Source organism: Amphimedon queenslandica, unplaced genomic scaffold (genome assembly GCF_000090795.2).
Source record: "Amphimedon queenslandica unplaced genomic scaffold, v1.1 AMPQUscaffold_13503, whole genome shotgun sequence".
Classification (NCBI taxonomy): domain Eukaryota; kingdom Metazoa; phylum Porifera; class Demospongiae; order Haplosclerida; family Niphatidae; genus Amphimedon; species Amphimedon queenslandica.
This window is the reverse complement of record NW_003546261.1, coordinates 128,047-144,274: the sequence shown is the minus strand read 5'-3', so window position 1 is coordinate 144,274 and position 16,228 is coordinate 128,047. Positions and strand designations below refer to the sequence as shown.

Genomic DNA, 16,228 nt, shown 5'->3' with positions numbered 1-16,228 from the left:
AATTTGTACACACAAGGAACTTCAAGTCCTAGTCCAACATCACAATTCACTCTTGGTCCTGTGTTACAGAGGCTGACCTGTAATGCAGCCACCTGCATAATCAGGCCATTTAAAACTGGCCAAAAGGTGACCAGATTAAGCAGGTTCCACTGTATGTGTGGGACTCTTCAAATTTTTCTTCTTGGTGAGTTATACGCTACTTGAATTTCATCTGAGTGTTTACTATAGTCTAAGGATCCTAAACTCTCCAAAGTCACTCTGTCTATCTAGGCAACAGTATTTGTGCCATATAACATCATAATTGTACTTAGAGGAAGAGAAAAACCTGAAGCTTGCTTCTCACATTGTCTGCTGCACAATTGATAATGAATGCCACACCTCCAAGCAGTGGGTAAGTGGAAATCCATGATGCTATTTTCCAGTGTCACTCAGATTTGATCAAAATTTACACATGTACTTGCAGTTATGCTTGGCTACAGCTAAGGCTGGGATAAGGCTATAATAGCTAAGATAAGGGGCTTCGCATAATTTAAAAAATCAAACAAGCGAAGTAGGGACAAATTAGCATGTAGAAATAATTACAGTAATTCTAGCAGTTATTATTAAATTTAACATTAAAATTGCCAAGTATTTATTAATTATAACTGTGACCACTTAAAATTATCATACTGCCTCGAGTAGGTATTGACTGCACAAGCTCAGTTATATTGACAACTATACACCCACTGTACAAGATGTTCTTGAATATGCATTTACTCACAAAAGCATGCCAGATACGATCAATGTCAGTTCCACTCTCCTCCACATTATAGTCAACATAAGCTGATACAACAAAGTCAAGATAAGCTGATATGAGTAGTGGGTGAAGAGTATTGTCTTTAATACAAATCAATGCTTCTCTAAATGTGATAATTTTGCATATGTTCTTAATAGTGTCCAAATTGACACCCTGAAAAAGTGAACATTAAAAACATTAAAAACTGAAAAGAAATCGCTGACTTTGCAAATCTGACTGAACAGTTTCAGTTGTGCAATAAAAAAGTTAAACATCTTCTTGTTGGAATCATTGCATGCTGTTTCCTGAAAATATTTAAGATCATAGTATTATAATACCAATAAGTAACCTTGGAGCAAATTTCAGAAAGTGGGCCAGCTACATGTATATCCTTTGGATTCACAAAAATGATAACACCATCATCATTCACTTTAGTACATATTAAATATTGTTGAACCTGCATATCATATCAAAATAATTGCAACTAACAGTTGTATGTGTAATTTCACAAAGTTTTGACTCACCTCTTCACTAAGAATGATTTTGCAAATGATACCTAAAAATGTGCATACACAGTATATGTAGATGCACTGTTATGATTGTACATACTCTGTAAATATCGATTAGGTTTTCCAGCAGTAAAGCACAAGGTACTTAATAAATTGAAAACAGAAACATCCTGTGATGACAAAGAAAAAGAAGAGTGGGTACTGGGTAGAGTGGAGGAAATAAAAATATTGTTTGTTGTTGTATCATAACTACAAGTACATGTACATGTATTTCTTGCCACAAAACTATTGTTAGCATTATTTGTTATTAGCTAGACCACTCCAATAAAATTCATAAACACTCATTTTGAATTAATTATATACAGGTGATGAATTTTATGAAAATAAACAAACGCATCCACCCACAATTGCCAACAGGCCCCTTTTGTAATCGGACAACATTATTATTATTATTAGTTTGATGATTAAAATTTACATTTCACCTGCTTCTGAAGAATACTTTGTATAAAACCTGTGCGTTTTATCAATTTTTCTGCTACTTTAGTAGTAATAAGCCTTCAACAATAACAGATATGAATAAAAGATAATGAAGTATCACTTTAATTATTAATACATGTAGTTAAAATGTTTGTGATAGTAATAGCAAGTGTACTCTTGGTAATAGGTATAGTCTCACAATATTCCTTTTTTGACAAAGGACTAAGTAATTCTGGCTAAGTAATAGGTGGTTAAAAATAAGACTAACTCTACCGATAAGTGAACACTGTTACTAATTGTGGTGGGTTATTTTTGTGACATTGCTTTGAGGCATACCACAAATTAAAACTAACAAATTTTCTGAAGTGCCATCCCTTAAAGGCCATGTAATCTATCAACCACGGCAAACCACACAATATTAGACTCAAATCGGTATATGTACATAACTCACAGTACACGTATTACATACATGTACATGTACCTTTCATCCTTCACAAGACAACATAAGACATCTTCAATGCCAATGCTTTCCCCTATCTGTAACATTGCATTTTATAATTAATCAAAAATATTAAATAAACAAACCTGGTTAATAAGGATATCCAAAAATCTTTCATCAGCAAGATAAAAATGATTATCTTTACTGGTAAACTCTACAAAAACCTGAAGGATAGCTGACATTTTCTCTTTTAAACTACAAGAGGCATATAATATTAACTTTGTACTAAATGCAGCAAAATTACAGCTTACAATTTAGTGGAAGGAATTGCTTCACAAAGAAAATCCACTAATAATTCAAGGCACTAAAAACAAAAAATTCAGTCACTAAGATTTTTAATAATACACAAAAAAACATGTAAACTATGATAATTGCACAGCCAATTACACTTACATGTATGTCACCTCTTTTTGAAAATTTTACCCTACATGTATTTGCTCTGTGTATTATTACTGTACATGTATAAACAATATACACGTGCATCTGTGGTATAATATATAATGTGGTATATCTATTGTCTTCAGTTCTTCTGTTGATCCTTTACACATACACCATTCTACATTCTTCTCTTCTGTCTCATTTGTTCTATGATAACTTGAGTTTGTCAGTTTAACTTCAACTTGTTACCAGTATTACAACAACACTTACATGTAGCTCTTCATTTTACAATAAAAAATAATTCACTGCATATAATTATGTCACAACCTGGCACATAATTTGGGTATACCATTGCATTACCTGTGTCACTTGTAACATGCTTGCTCTAACTGACTGCTTGGTGTCTACATCTTTTAGCCATTGTAAGAGCTCAACCAATACTTCAATACATGAATCAAGAGTTTCATCAACATCAGAATGAGGTGTTTCAGATTTTAAAATCTACAAAATGAAGAAAATTGAAAAAACAATGCCAGTACCACAATTATGTAGATGTACAAGACATTTATTACCCGACAATATTCCTTAAGTGTGGCAGTCACTCCAAATACGTAATAGTAATCATGAATGACATCAGACTCAATCTGTAAAATAAAGACAGCACTATGATTACACAGAAACCACATGGGCCAAATATAAGAATACAATGTATATGATACATAATTGAATGATACCTTTTCAATACAAAAGCACAGTTTAACAGGTTTTTTCCGTTCTTTTTCCTTTTCCTCAAGACTAACCTAAAAATGAAGACAACAAATGACAAAGTACATGTGTATATTAGAAAATGTACATGTACATGTACGTGTACAACTGCATAATTATGTGAAAGAAATATTTTCGCTAATAAATGCATTTGTGAAAATAAACACAGACTAAATATACCATATATGCTGAAAATATGAAAGAAACTACATATAAATAATTAGATGATCTGGCAAGACTTTAAAAAACTGTTTCAATAACCTTATAGATATCAGGTCTAGTATATGTACATATGCTAACCACAATGGCCACAACTACAAGCACATGAAAATTGTACAAGTGCATGGTACTTCAAATAGGCAGTGACTTAAGGTTTTTTACAATGGCACAAATAAAGTGCATTGATTGTTTTTAGACTAACGGGTATTTGCACTAAACTCATCTCACCTTCAGAGGTGGATTATAAAATGTCATACATTGCAAGCAACGGAAACAAAAATACAAAAAGTACATATACATGTACATGTAATTCAACTGCTAGAGTGTTCAAGATTGATGCTTATTATTCCAGCTGAATTCCAAAAACCTTAACAAAGCACTAATTAAATGACTCACAGAGTAGGTGGTAGTATGGTGGTAATTTTGGTAAATTCGGCATTTTGACATAGATAAAATAAAGCTACCATCACTAAAAATTATGTGCATGCTCAATGGCGACACAAATCATGAAATTAAAACCTACCAATAACCAAAAATTTAGCAATTTGCCAAAATCATATCCCTCCTACATGTAAATTACCAGCTACAGTATACTCTTTAGAAAAGTTTAACTTGTGCAATAGTTTTATACACATTACATAATGTTCAGATGAGTTAATAACTACATATACAACTTATCAATGAAATAAGTGTAACGATGTTACAGTAGACTGTAGTGCAGGGTATTTTATAAACATTATTTACAACTACAAAAAAGAGAAGATATGGAACCTAATTAATAGGAGACTATAGAGAAGTACATGTAACTAAACTAAATTTGATAAGTTCTAAATAAAAATTAAAAACTATAGAACAGGTCTCTCACAGGGTTTTGGCATAGTACTCATGCAAGTTCTTGTCAGTCAATTTTAAATTTCTTGAAAAATTTGACAAAATAATTTTCATACACTGTTATTGTATAGGGTATTTTTCTTCAAAAAATTAATTAATACAAAACAGTTCCATTTTAACAATTTTCCTAATATAAACAAATGTTCTTGTGTTGTATGGAAATTATTGACAGCTAATATGTAAGTCACTGCATTGTAGTACAGGATCTTTGGTCGAATTTCATAAGAAGTGACCAGGAGATAATTATCTATTTTCATAAATTTATTTGATAAATATACTGTTTTTATGTTGTGTAGCACATTCAATATGATTTCAATCAAAATTGAATTTTAACAAAAAAATTGTAAGTTATTGAAAAATTTGGTCAAAGCTAGTCTCTGTTATAATACAGTGTCTTGAGCCAAATTTTGCCAAAAATGACTAAAAATAAATTTTCTATTTCTATAATTTTTCTGAAACATATTGCTGTTTGTATGTTGTGTAATAGTCAATATTAGATATTTTTACAAATTATTTTCAAAGTTGCACAAAAATGGGTCATAAACTCTATACTAGAGTACAGGGTCTTTGGCCAAATTTTGCCAAAAATGACTATGAGCTACTAATTTTCCATTTATATTACTTTTTCTGAAACATATACTTTTTCTCGTCATATGTAGCAAGATTGAGTTAATTCTGATCATAATATATATTTCTAAAGTTGTTACAAAAGTCATCTATGTAAATGTACAACAATACTAATGTAGTGCTTCTACACTATAAAGCATCAGTTTTCAGCTCACATAAAATGCTACGTGTGGGAAACCCTGCCATAGAATTAAACTAAGGGGACAGTTTTGACACTTAAAATGAAAGATACAGGAAAGGAATGAATGGATAAGAGAGGACAATGAAAATTTATAATGTGAAAGACAAATATTTACCTCAAACCATTTGATCATAGACACTGATTTGATGTCTGGACACTGCTGAATAGATGCCTTTGCTAAATAATAAATTATACAAATGGAGTAACACTCAATCATGGGGGAATTTACATGTACATGTACACTCATGCACATGTATAGTAACCTATAGTCAAATTACAGCTTTGGGAAGTAATAAGAACTAATTATACTAATTGGTCACATTTAATCATTTCTGTATACATATGTAAAACAGTGGCAGAGGAAGGAATATGGAAGTACGGCACCACAATTTTTAACACATTCATACACATTTCCTTTAGCAGAATGGGTATTTCTTTCAATATTTTGATGTCTTACATGTAAATGGTGGCAAGAGTGTAGCACAAAGTCGAACCTGAAGCTCTGCTAGCTTGCCAAAAGGGTGTTTTGCATGCAAAAACTAAGCTATCATTACTAATATGTGTGACATCATTGTTTTTTAACCGATCAATTGGAGGTGACCCTGGAGTGGCTCTGCTATTGTACCTACATGCATGATTGAAATTGTAAAAATAGTCTCTTACTTGGTACTAAAATCATTTCAATTTTTTCATTAGCTGCCTCATCACCTTTCACAAGTTTCTTCTTAATCACAACAAAACTGCCATAAGTTAAACCCTGATTTTTAGTTTGCTATAAAGAAACAAGAAAGTAATAAAATATTCAACTAGTTTTATCATGTATGGCAAGGCACAGGAGTAAGGGCACTGAATTAATCCTATTTGTTACCAGTAACAGTCGTCACAGGGTAACAGCAATACTATTGAAGCTACATTTCTTTCCTAATGTGTACATTATACGGCTTAAATAATTCCTTTTATTTTGCTTCAATCCTTTGTTTCCATTTTTCTCACTTTTAGTTTTATGAATTAATGACAATAATGATAATAACAATAATAAAAATCTCATCATAATGCTATTATATCAATTGTTATTCTCTATTGTTCTTTCACTTCTTTGTCAGCTAAGGCCTGGTTTTCATATAGCCAAACAACACCCTTACAACACTGCTGCAGTCATGGAGATAGAAATCAGGTCTATCTAGTCTATCTCTACAACAGTTGTATGCTAACCACAGAATCCATATAACAGCCAGGAAATAGGCGCGTGTTTACCACGTGAATGCATGTGGCAACAATAATGTCTACTCCTAGACGTTTGGTTAAATGCGGAAAGAAGAGAAAGCTCTTAAGCGAGATATTTTATGTGTTAAGTCATATTAATTGAGCTGAATTCCTCCTCAACTATGGCTGCATTGGGTTAGCTATTTTAAATTTTGCTTTCTATAGCTGCTAATTTGATCACAAGTAAAAAGGAAAAGGTAACATATCTTGATGATGGTGAAGTTTTGGAGAAACTTGGTCTTCCTGCCAGAATACTTGTAGCCCAATTGATGGAGCATGTCCCTATAAAATATTTGAAACACAGATCACAGTACATGTGGTAAAGTCATGCATACACATGTTTCATTTGTTCAACTTTGTTTGCAAAGATGAAAAATAATCCTTTATTTTTCACTTAAATTGATTAGTATTTACAATTTTTTATTTTACGAGAGCAGAGTAGTTAAGTCTTACAGTCTTACAGTCTTACATTACATGCTGCACATCTGGTAAGAATTGACATGTACATATATTAAACTACAAGTGTCATTAATGGTATTTACACAGCTCAGCAAGTTAACAAAAGAAGTAGATTTTGAAGAATTTTCAACATTTTTTGAAGATGTTTGGGCTCCTACTATTAAAGACTGCCATTGTAGAAGAACTAGCATGACATTTGAATTACTGATCAATGATTTGTCGTGGTTTATGGAGTTAAAAGAGGTATTTATCATTATTACAAATGTTTGCTTACGACATTTCAGTTTAAAGAATCTGTATGTATTACATTTACAGCCACTCAATTTAATGGAGATTTCATTGCAATGCCAATGAATATTGCCAATAAAATTTTCACTGTACCATTACCAAAAGCCAAAGTTGCTATCACTGCCCATGGCAGAAAGTGTAATTATCAAGTTCAATACAAACACATCACAGCTAAGTCATACTTGATACCTCAGAGTGCTGTTGGAAAGGATACGTTGGAACAAATTAAACAAGGTGAGCCATTCTTATTAAGCACATTTAGATTTTTCTGCTCTGTGTAGCAAAGGAGCTAACAGTCCAGAGCAGAACTAGAAAACATTCAACTTCACAGTATAAAGCTCCAGTACATAAAGGTATTAATTATTTAAGTGAAATAGTCCATGAAAGGAGTTCTTTAGATTCTCAGAGTAAACAGTCAGACAGGAGTGACACGGAAATAGACAGCAATGGGTCTCTCTCTGAATGTGCAGTGACTACTCCTCTTCCTGGTAATAGTGAAGCAGGTAATGATGACTCTCGGTCTGAAGATAACCATTTCTGTTTTTCTGATAACACTCAAACTCTTCCTCAAGAGGAAGGTTAGCCTAAGCAGAGTCCAAAATACTTTGTAATAAACTATATAACTGATATGCATTGTATGCATGTACATATATTAAGTATACTATCAGTAATGTAGCCTGTTTTTTTTTAGAATTCCAGGGAAACGAGACAGGCAACTTCATCCAGAGTGACTCTGAAGTACACGTAGACACAAATGGTTCTGTATCTGAAGATCTGGGCCATTTGAGTAAGACTTCTTCATCTGAACTTAGTGTAATGTCACCTGAGACTGAAGGATTAAATAATGGAAGACTAGGTAGGAAAACAGTTAATGATATTTGTATTGTAGAAATACAGTTGTTATTTCTATTGACATTAACAGCTATTGGGGTAAAGCTGTGGGTGTCTAAATGTAATAGTTTCAATTTTGATTGTAACAATTATCTTTAGATCCGAAAAATACACAAGCCACATCTATTGATCGATCAAAGGTGATGTCCCTGATCAGACCTGTTAGAGCTACACAGCCTCAGGAAGATGCAAGCGAAAAAGAGGATAGTGAAGAACTATATAGCTACAAATGCAAGATTCATAAATACACTGGAAAGAAGGCAAAGTGGTTGATGGAGTGTGAAGAATGTCCTGTCTGGATTCATATGTATTATTTAGGATATAAAGCTAACAAAAAATTTGCTACTTATATTTGTCGAAATTGTAAAAATAAGTAACACTAGTGTAATTTAATTACTAATTAGACTGTAATAATTAGTAAAATTATTTTCTTTACGTAATTTGTTATTGTTGCTATTATTTACAGCTACAAATATTCCAACTATACCAAAAACAATGCCACATAAGTGTAGTGATAAATCATGCTTACATTACATGTACAATTACAATATAGCCAGGGAGACTAACAAAATGCCAAAGATGATGAGAGTTACGAGTCCGCATGATATTGAAAATATTGTTTTTCAATTTTTTCCAAAAATTAAGACATAATTGAAAATCTCACAAGCATATGAAATATGTGATGTAAGATTGGAATTCCACAAGAGGCAAGGTTTCATATATGACATGTATTTGGCCCACGTTACCCTTGTTTCTCTTGTTACACTTGTTTCTCTTGTTGCCCATGTTTCTCTTGTTACCCACATTACCCTTGCTTCTCCATTAACCCCTATTACCCTTGTTTCTCTTAATTGTTACCCATGTTACCCTTGTTTCTCTTGTTACCCATGTTACCCTTGTTTCTTTTGTTACCCATGTTACCCTTGTTTCTCGTGTTACCCATGTAACCCTTGTTTCTCTTGTTACCTATGTTACCCATTTCTCTTGTTACCCATGTTACCCTTGTTTCTCTTGTTACCCATGTTACCCCTGTTACACTTGTTACTCATGTTACCCCAGATACCCTTGTTTCTCTTGTTACCCACATTACCCTTGTTTCTCTTGTTACCCATGTTACCCTTGTTGCTTTTGTTACCCATGTGCCATGTTACCCCTGTTTCTCTTGCTACCCATGTTACCCCTGTTACTCTTGTTACCCACATTACCCTTGTTTCTCCTGTTACTCTTGTTGCCCATGTTACCTATGTTACATATTACCCATGTAACCCCAATCACCCCAGGTACTCCATTTACTTATGTCACCCTTCACCAAAGTTACACCTGGTACCCACGTTACTACTGGTACCCACGTTGCCCTCGTCACCTATGTCACACTTGTTACTGTTACCCTTGTTATCACTGTTAACAATACTATCCCTTATATGGAACCGTTCATTACACAGCTAAAGCTCATTCAAGATAGTTAAGGTAATGTGAAATGTTTCTTATGACAAAAGCAATGCAAATTGCTATGTGGTTCATTATAAAGCTATTCAATGGCATGTAATGAAGCAAGTGCTGTTACCCTGCAACAACTGTTACTGGTAACAAATAGGATTAATTCAGTGCCTTTACTCCTATACCTTGCCATGTCTAAGTTTTATAACTAACTCACAGTATCAACTGACTCTAAAATAAATCCAGATTCTTCTTCAAAATTTTTCTTGTCTAGCTCTTTCAAAATCACCTATAGAATGGTAATAATAATACAAAATGCACAGGCAAAGGTAGCAATTATAAGACTACACCTTTCCTTTAATTACAGATAAATACTGCTGTGTTGGCAAATGTTTGATGTAACAAGTAACTTCAGACCAACACTTAAGCTGCTTACCTACATGTACATTGTACATATAAATCAATTAAAAACTGTAAAAATTCACAGAATAACTATTGTATAGCACTTTTATTTCGAGGAGCAAAACTTTTGCTATTTTCACGGGTTAGCATGCAACCGCAAAATTAAAGATCTGCTAAAATTTCAATTACCATTAAAGGCGTGGCACTACCATTGTGAATCCACAAAAGTAATTTCAGCAAAAAATTGATTTTATAAATCTGCAAAATTATAGCTCCGCAAAATTAAAGCACTATACGGTATTATATACATGTACACACACAAATGCTCTCAAGATAAAAAATGGCTTACCACATGTACCAGCTTTCATTTCTAACACCCAAAAACAATCACCAGATAGGGGAGGATCTTTTAGTATCCCATGAACTGATTCTCTTTTTCTTGCTCTAACTATAAAATAGGAGAAAAAGAGCTGAATTACCATTGTTCTATTTTTTTATTTTGCTGATACCATTATGTCTTAATTACAAAAGATTAATAGTTGTTATATTTTCAATCAGGATGGGACCAAAACGAATTTTGGAACATTTGAATGTTCATTCACTAATAAGAACATTCAAATGTTGCAGCAAGCATTCAATTGTAATAAGTGTGTCAGTGGGTGTGATACATATGACACCCACCGACACCTACTAATCAATTACATATAAATTGAAATATACACAGGGTCCTGAAATCAATTAGAGTGATCAAACTAATTGATTAATAAGTCCATGATTCAAAAGAAAGTTCAAAAGCTAAAATTTTACACTGATCTCATCTCTAATAATAACAAGCATATGCACAAGCACAAGCATTACAGCATTTCTGTGTGCTTAAGCACAATTACAAGCACTTCAGGAAGTGCTTATACAAGCATCATCATTTTTCTACTACAAGTACATGTACATGTACATGTACATTATGTGTGTATGTACAATGTTTAAGGAATATTCATAATGCTTAATGAACATAGAAGTTTACAACAAAAGAATCAAATAGATTCAGAGAATGAGAGAAGATGAGGGTCTAAATTTCTGAAGTGCTAATCATAATTATTGAAAGTTGACTGTTAGGTAGCTTGCTACATGTACGTGATGTACATACTTACACTCAATGAAATGTGCTTAAAAAGTGTGAAGCACTTGCAAAGTGTGAATGGTCATATGTTAACTTACTGTACAATGCAAAAGATGCAAATTTTACAGAACTCTTAACATATTTGAAAATTTGTAAATATATAATCCTTAAAAGTTAAGTAAATGCAGTAAAAATGATAAACAATATAAATTGGCAAGATTTAGAAAATGGTTTTACAAAATTTAAAATTTTGTGCTGTACAATAAATTGCATAATTAATTATTTGAGATTAATTACTTTGCACATTTTTCTACTAAAAACAATAAGCTTAATGCCATATTGACAACTATACATGTACTACTCATTGTCATACTGATTAATAAATCCTGTTTGGCACAAAAATTGTAACATACCACTTGTGATTTTTTCAGGCTCTTGATTTGCAACTCCAGCTAAGTAGCTTTTAAACTGATCATTAAACAGCATGACAACATCAAAACTCTATTAATAAAAAAATAATAACACTAATGTCAATATTACAATTAATCATAAAAGTATGTAACTGATGTATTTATAATACCTTTATTGCATTAGAATGAAGTTGGTTACTATTGTCCACAGGTGACGAAATTTCAAATACAGACTCTCTGACTGCTAACTTCACTTCATACATGTACCTGTGGTAAAACAAACATTATGTACAAGCACTAAATGTGTAAATCAACTGAAATAAAAAACATCAAAATGTGATTGCAAAAACAAAAAACAACAACAGACAAACAAAACACAAGCAGAAACTACAAGGAGAAAATATCAAAAAAATTGTACCATAGGGCACCTTTTTTTCAAGGGCTATAGGTTTCATGCATCTTATTTTGTGGATTTAATTTTCGCAAATTTACCTTAGGGTGGGTATTAATTTCGACACTTAGGCCACATTTAAATTTTCATTGGAAAACGGAGACTTTTAGTCACGGATACGTGTTTCGTTTACACTAAAACACATGAAAACGCATACTTATTTGGAGACATTTGAAAACGAATGGATACTACTATAAACGAATGATAAGTTCCAATGAAATTATGAAAACGCAGCTGCTGGACTAGTGTAAACACCTGAAAACAGTAATAGCAAAAACTATTCGGATTCAGTGGAGCGGAGTAGTGTAAACGTGGCCTTAATTTTAGCATTTTTAGGGAGTGTACTTAAAAATGCTAATTCAACCAGCCGCTAATAATAGTCATTATGTACTTGTGTAAACAAGTACAAGATCTGTAACAAGATAACAGTAGATCGGGTGATCCTTTTGAGTGTTCTGCACTAAATGGATACATTGGGCTTCTTGAGTAGTGTTATGCTTTTAAATGGGAGTTTCATCATTGGTTTTCTTCCTATTTTCACTAATATTACATTTCGCCAAGAGTGGATAATTATTTAGGGAGAGTGTCTAACCCGCCTATATTCTGTGATACCACAGCGCGTAAGTTTACATAGCATGGTTATTAGCACCAAGTAGCCATTCTTGCGTCCTTATACTGATTCCAAGTCAGAAAGCTGCAAATAAGAAAGAGCCAACCATTAGAAGAACATATTCCCGTCTGCTCCTGCTTGTTTCTCGCACTACATGATCCTCAGAGTGGAGATATAAGTCTTAAAGTTGCCTGCATGCTCCAAGCGCCATTTTATCAGCCACACCCATAAATTTGAAGATTACTGAGATTAACTCTGTATACTTGCAAAAAACGGATGTAAACATACGCGCTGTGGTATCACAGAATATAGGCAGGTTAGACACTCTCCCTAAATAATTATCCACTCTTGATTTCGCTAAATCAGGGTCCCCTTGAAAATGCTAAAATTTAAGAGCGCAATTAATACCCACCCTAAGGTATGCTGTCTGCAATCTTAATTGTACCATATTAATTTAATTTTCACGGAAGTAATTTTCGCGAATTTTAAAGAAAATCACAAAATTTACAGCCCTAAAAAAAGGCACACTACAGTATATTCACTATTTTTACACATACATGTACAGCAACATGATAAAATTTTGTTCAGTCAAAAAATATATTTTTGTGTACATGTACTGTATATGTAACTTAATGTATACCTTGAATTTTGTAAGTCACAACATAGCATGTTATAGCCTATTAGGTGAACAGACTCAAGCTTTACCTCATCACAATAAAATACCTACATGTGTACATGCACAAATACAAAAAGAAGCTTTTTTTTCTTTTTTTCAAACCTTACAGTCATTCCTCTTTGTTTATTGGTCTGACTTCGTGAGGGAAGTATACGAAACAAACAAGTTTCCTTTTTGAATTCTTTAACCAAGTGTAACTTTACCTTTTAAAAAAGAAATATGAAAATCATTGTTTTTATGCATGTGAAATCTTGTGGCAGCATAAACCATATACCGTATAGCGGAAAATTTTCGTGGTCCAAAATTTTCGTGGATCCGTCTAAAAATCAATTTCGTGGCTTTAATTTTCATGGTTTTCTACAATTCGGCCATCTTAAACCGTATAAAATCAATTTTCGCGGATTTTATTTTCGTGGATTTTGAAAAAAACGCGAAATCCGCAAAAATTTTGGGCCACGAAAATTTTCCGCTATACGGTATTTTAAGTAATGTGCATGTTGTAGCCTTTTAACAGCAAAAGATAATAAATTTTATGAAAAGAAACAAGAGCCATTATCATAAAAGAAAAATTTTTGTACTGGTAAGTTCATTTAGCTAGATACATGTAGTCAATCCAGGTTATACTATGATTTTTCTAGTCTGATCATACCATAGCCGGCCTTGGCTAAGACTAAGAGTCTATTATTTTCCCTAGTACATGTATGCCTTTACATTTTTCTTCTTAATTTTCTGTTGTCATAAAACTGTGTAAATTCTAACAGACAGAAAACCTTTGGAAACAATTATAGTATTTCCCCATAACCCCAGCCACCTAGTCATGTTTTTACAGAAATTGGGTCGCATAAAGAAGAATGCACTGGCACACTTTTCCAGTTTTTGGATAAGTATTGGGATTAGGCTTTAGTTTTTTTATTTAGCCATACCCCTCTAACAGTGCCGTTAGTCTCGCAGTGCCGTCTTCTTTGAGCAATCCAAGAAATTTAACTTACATCTGAACAATTTATATTCTTTGAGTATGCAAGATACATATTAGACGCAACATGAAGAAACTATATGAATTGAGAATTTTATTATTGGGGCATCTATAATTCATCTGCTGACCTTTAATTTCCTTCCATAGACTAACTTAGTCTGGACATGCTTGGTGTCAGTGGTATCAGCCTGCCGACCTTGATTTATTTTCTAACAAAATCATAGCTAGCCAGATCTAGTAGATAAATGTTATACATACTGTTTTCCATGGTTGGGCTTCAAGTGGTGATATTCTTAAGAAAGAAAGAAGAACAAAAACCAACTCAGAGTCTCTCAGATCACAAAAATAACTGACTCAGCAAAATTGAAGATACGCATATTATTTAATATAGGGGCTGGGCTGGGCTGGTTATTTTTATTTAATTTTTTTACCACGATTCTTGATTTTTGCAAGTTCCCGCGCAGTGATGTGTATAAATTCTATATATTTCTACTTTTACAATGTCCTCTACTTTTCCACACTTCGCTGCCTCGCATCCTCTAGCTAGCAGCAATGCAAATTTTGGTCGCTATAGATTCCCCACAGAATTGGTAACTTCACTGGTAATAGGCTATGCCTGTGGTCACTGAGCATGCATCCGAGCTATGATCCCAGGCCCTATAATGATAAAATAACCTTCACTGACTTTGTTGTGTCACATTTTTCAGTGAAGACTTGAAATGAACGATCTGGAACATAGATAAATTATGAAACCTTATAAGTCCACTTACGGTGATAATGAGAGTCCTCTGTGATAGTAACACAGCAGTTTGAGCTGCAAAACAAAAATGTGCTGTAATTCATGCATGCAGATATCATGCATGCAGAATTCTTGCACGCATTGCAGAATTCTTGCACGCATTGCAGAATTCTCGCACGCATGCAAAATTCATGCACGCCGGCGCCCAAGGCTAGCCATGCATGGGCTAGCTAGCCCGCGGTCAAAAACATACATACCTTGGAGTCCGTGCATGCAAAAATCCTTTAGGACTCCAAATGAAACTGATGACATCTCCTTCGCACACAGGGCTATGATCTGCCATTTTCTGTAGATCGCAGTACTGAGATCTAGACTAGTATTCTGCTATTGATAACTGACTGCTTTTTGTATTAGTGAAAACTGGATACGGAGAATGTCTACGGCTATTGTTGAGATTACGGAGTAAATTACTGAGCCTGAGATCATAATAAAAATTAAATAATAATTTAATTTAAAGTTGAGCTCTGCATTTTACAGTTCAGAGATCACTGCATAATTAAGTATGTATTTCAACATCAGTAGCGTGATTTAATAATTGTGCTTATCATGCTGCAGCAATATGCTGATCTTGCAATTGATGCACAAGCATCTAATTCTACAATGGTGAATAAATATGCATAAATCATAGACTGAATATAAATTACAATAAACAATACACTGCAACACAGGTGTCTTTATGTTATAAATCTGCCATTGCATTGATGGCTAGATATAGTGCATGCATATGATCATAATTGTCTGATTCCCCATGGCTATAGCAAAGTATATAAGATGAGGATTTGCAGCAAGAAAAGGTGGACAAGTGAGCAGACATCCTGAGAGAGAGAGTGAAAGAGTAAGAGTGGGAGTGACAATTAACAGCACAGGATGTAGTAATTAGGCAGTATACTATTACATGCCATGGTCTCAACTTACTCTGAGACCATGTAGCAGGTAATAATTTACTCTTGCAACATTTTTGCTAAAAAATTGTGGTTAGAGTAAGCCACTCATTATCGCACACCATCTACTATATTCGAACATCATTTCTCACAGTTGGCTGAGCAGAAGGCATTGATAACACATCTGCTGTGTAGACCTGGTTTTAAATTCCTTTATTGCTGCAGCAAGCTTCTTCCTAATACTGTCTTT

General features: G+C 33.4%; 1 protein-coding gene across 1 annotated transcript in view; it reads right to left on the bottom strand.

Moving 5' to 3' along the window:
* The window catches only part of LOC100641159 (uncharacterized), a 35,201-nt gene extending 19,685 nt beyond the window's left edge, over positions 1 to 15,516 (bottom strand). Inside the window, exons 1-27 of the mRNA XM_020008955.1 lie at positions 15,295 to 15,516; positions 15,069 to 15,112; positions 14,984 to 15,026; positions 14,557 to 14,590; positions 14,427 to 14,507; positions 14,315 to 14,374; positions 13,433 to 13,528; positions 13,290 to 13,372; positions 11,759 to 11,855; positions 11,592 to 11,679; positions 10,411 to 10,509; positions 10,010 to 10,095; positions 9,877 to 9,948; positions 5,985 to 6,093; positions 5,437 to 5,498; positions 3,373 to 3,438; positions 3,211 to 3,282; positions 2,999 to 3,139; positions 2,512 to 2,564; positions 2,347 to 2,455; positions 2,243 to 2,298; positions 1,767 to 1,839; positions 1,385 to 1,454; positions 1,300 to 1,331; positions 1,125 to 1,232; positions 1,000 to 1,080; positions 761 to 949 (exon numbers count right to left, since the gene is read on the bottom strand). Of these exons, the coding sequence (XP_019864514.1) occupies positions 761 to 949; positions 1,000 to 1,080; positions 1,125 to 1,232; positions 1,300 to 1,331; positions 1,385 to 1,454; positions 1,767 to 1,839; positions 2,243 to 2,298; positions 2,347 to 2,455; positions 2,512 to 2,564; positions 2,999 to 3,139; positions 3,211 to 3,282; positions 3,373 to 3,438; positions 5,437 to 5,498; positions 5,985 to 6,093; positions 9,877 to 9,948; positions 10,010 to 10,095; positions 10,411 to 10,509; positions 11,592 to 11,679; positions 11,759 to 11,855; positions 13,290 to 13,372; positions 13,433 to 13,528; positions 14,315 to 14,374; positions 14,427 to 14,507; positions 14,557 to 14,590; positions 14,984 to 15,026; positions 15,069 to 15,112; positions 15,295 to 15,380 (2,190 nt within the window). The 5' untranslated portion in view covers positions 15,381 to 15,516. The remainder of the gene's footprint in view (positions 1 to 760; positions 950 to 999; positions 1,081 to 1,124; positions 1,233 to 1,299; positions 1,332 to 1,384; positions 1,455 to 1,766; positions 1,840 to 2,242; positions 2,299 to 2,346; positions 2,456 to 2,511; positions 2,565 to 2,998; positions 3,140 to 3,210; positions 3,283 to 3,372; positions 3,439 to 5,436; positions 5,499 to 5,984; positions 6,094 to 9,876; positions 9,949 to 10,009; positions 10,096 to 10,410; positions 10,510 to 11,591; positions 11,680 to 11,758; positions 11,856 to 13,289; positions 13,373 to 13,432; positions 13,529 to 14,314; positions 14,375 to 14,426; positions 14,508 to 14,556; positions 14,591 to 14,983; positions 15,027 to 15,068; positions 15,113 to 15,294) is intronic.
* Between the last annotated feature and the right edge of the window lie 712 nt (positions 15,517 to 16,228).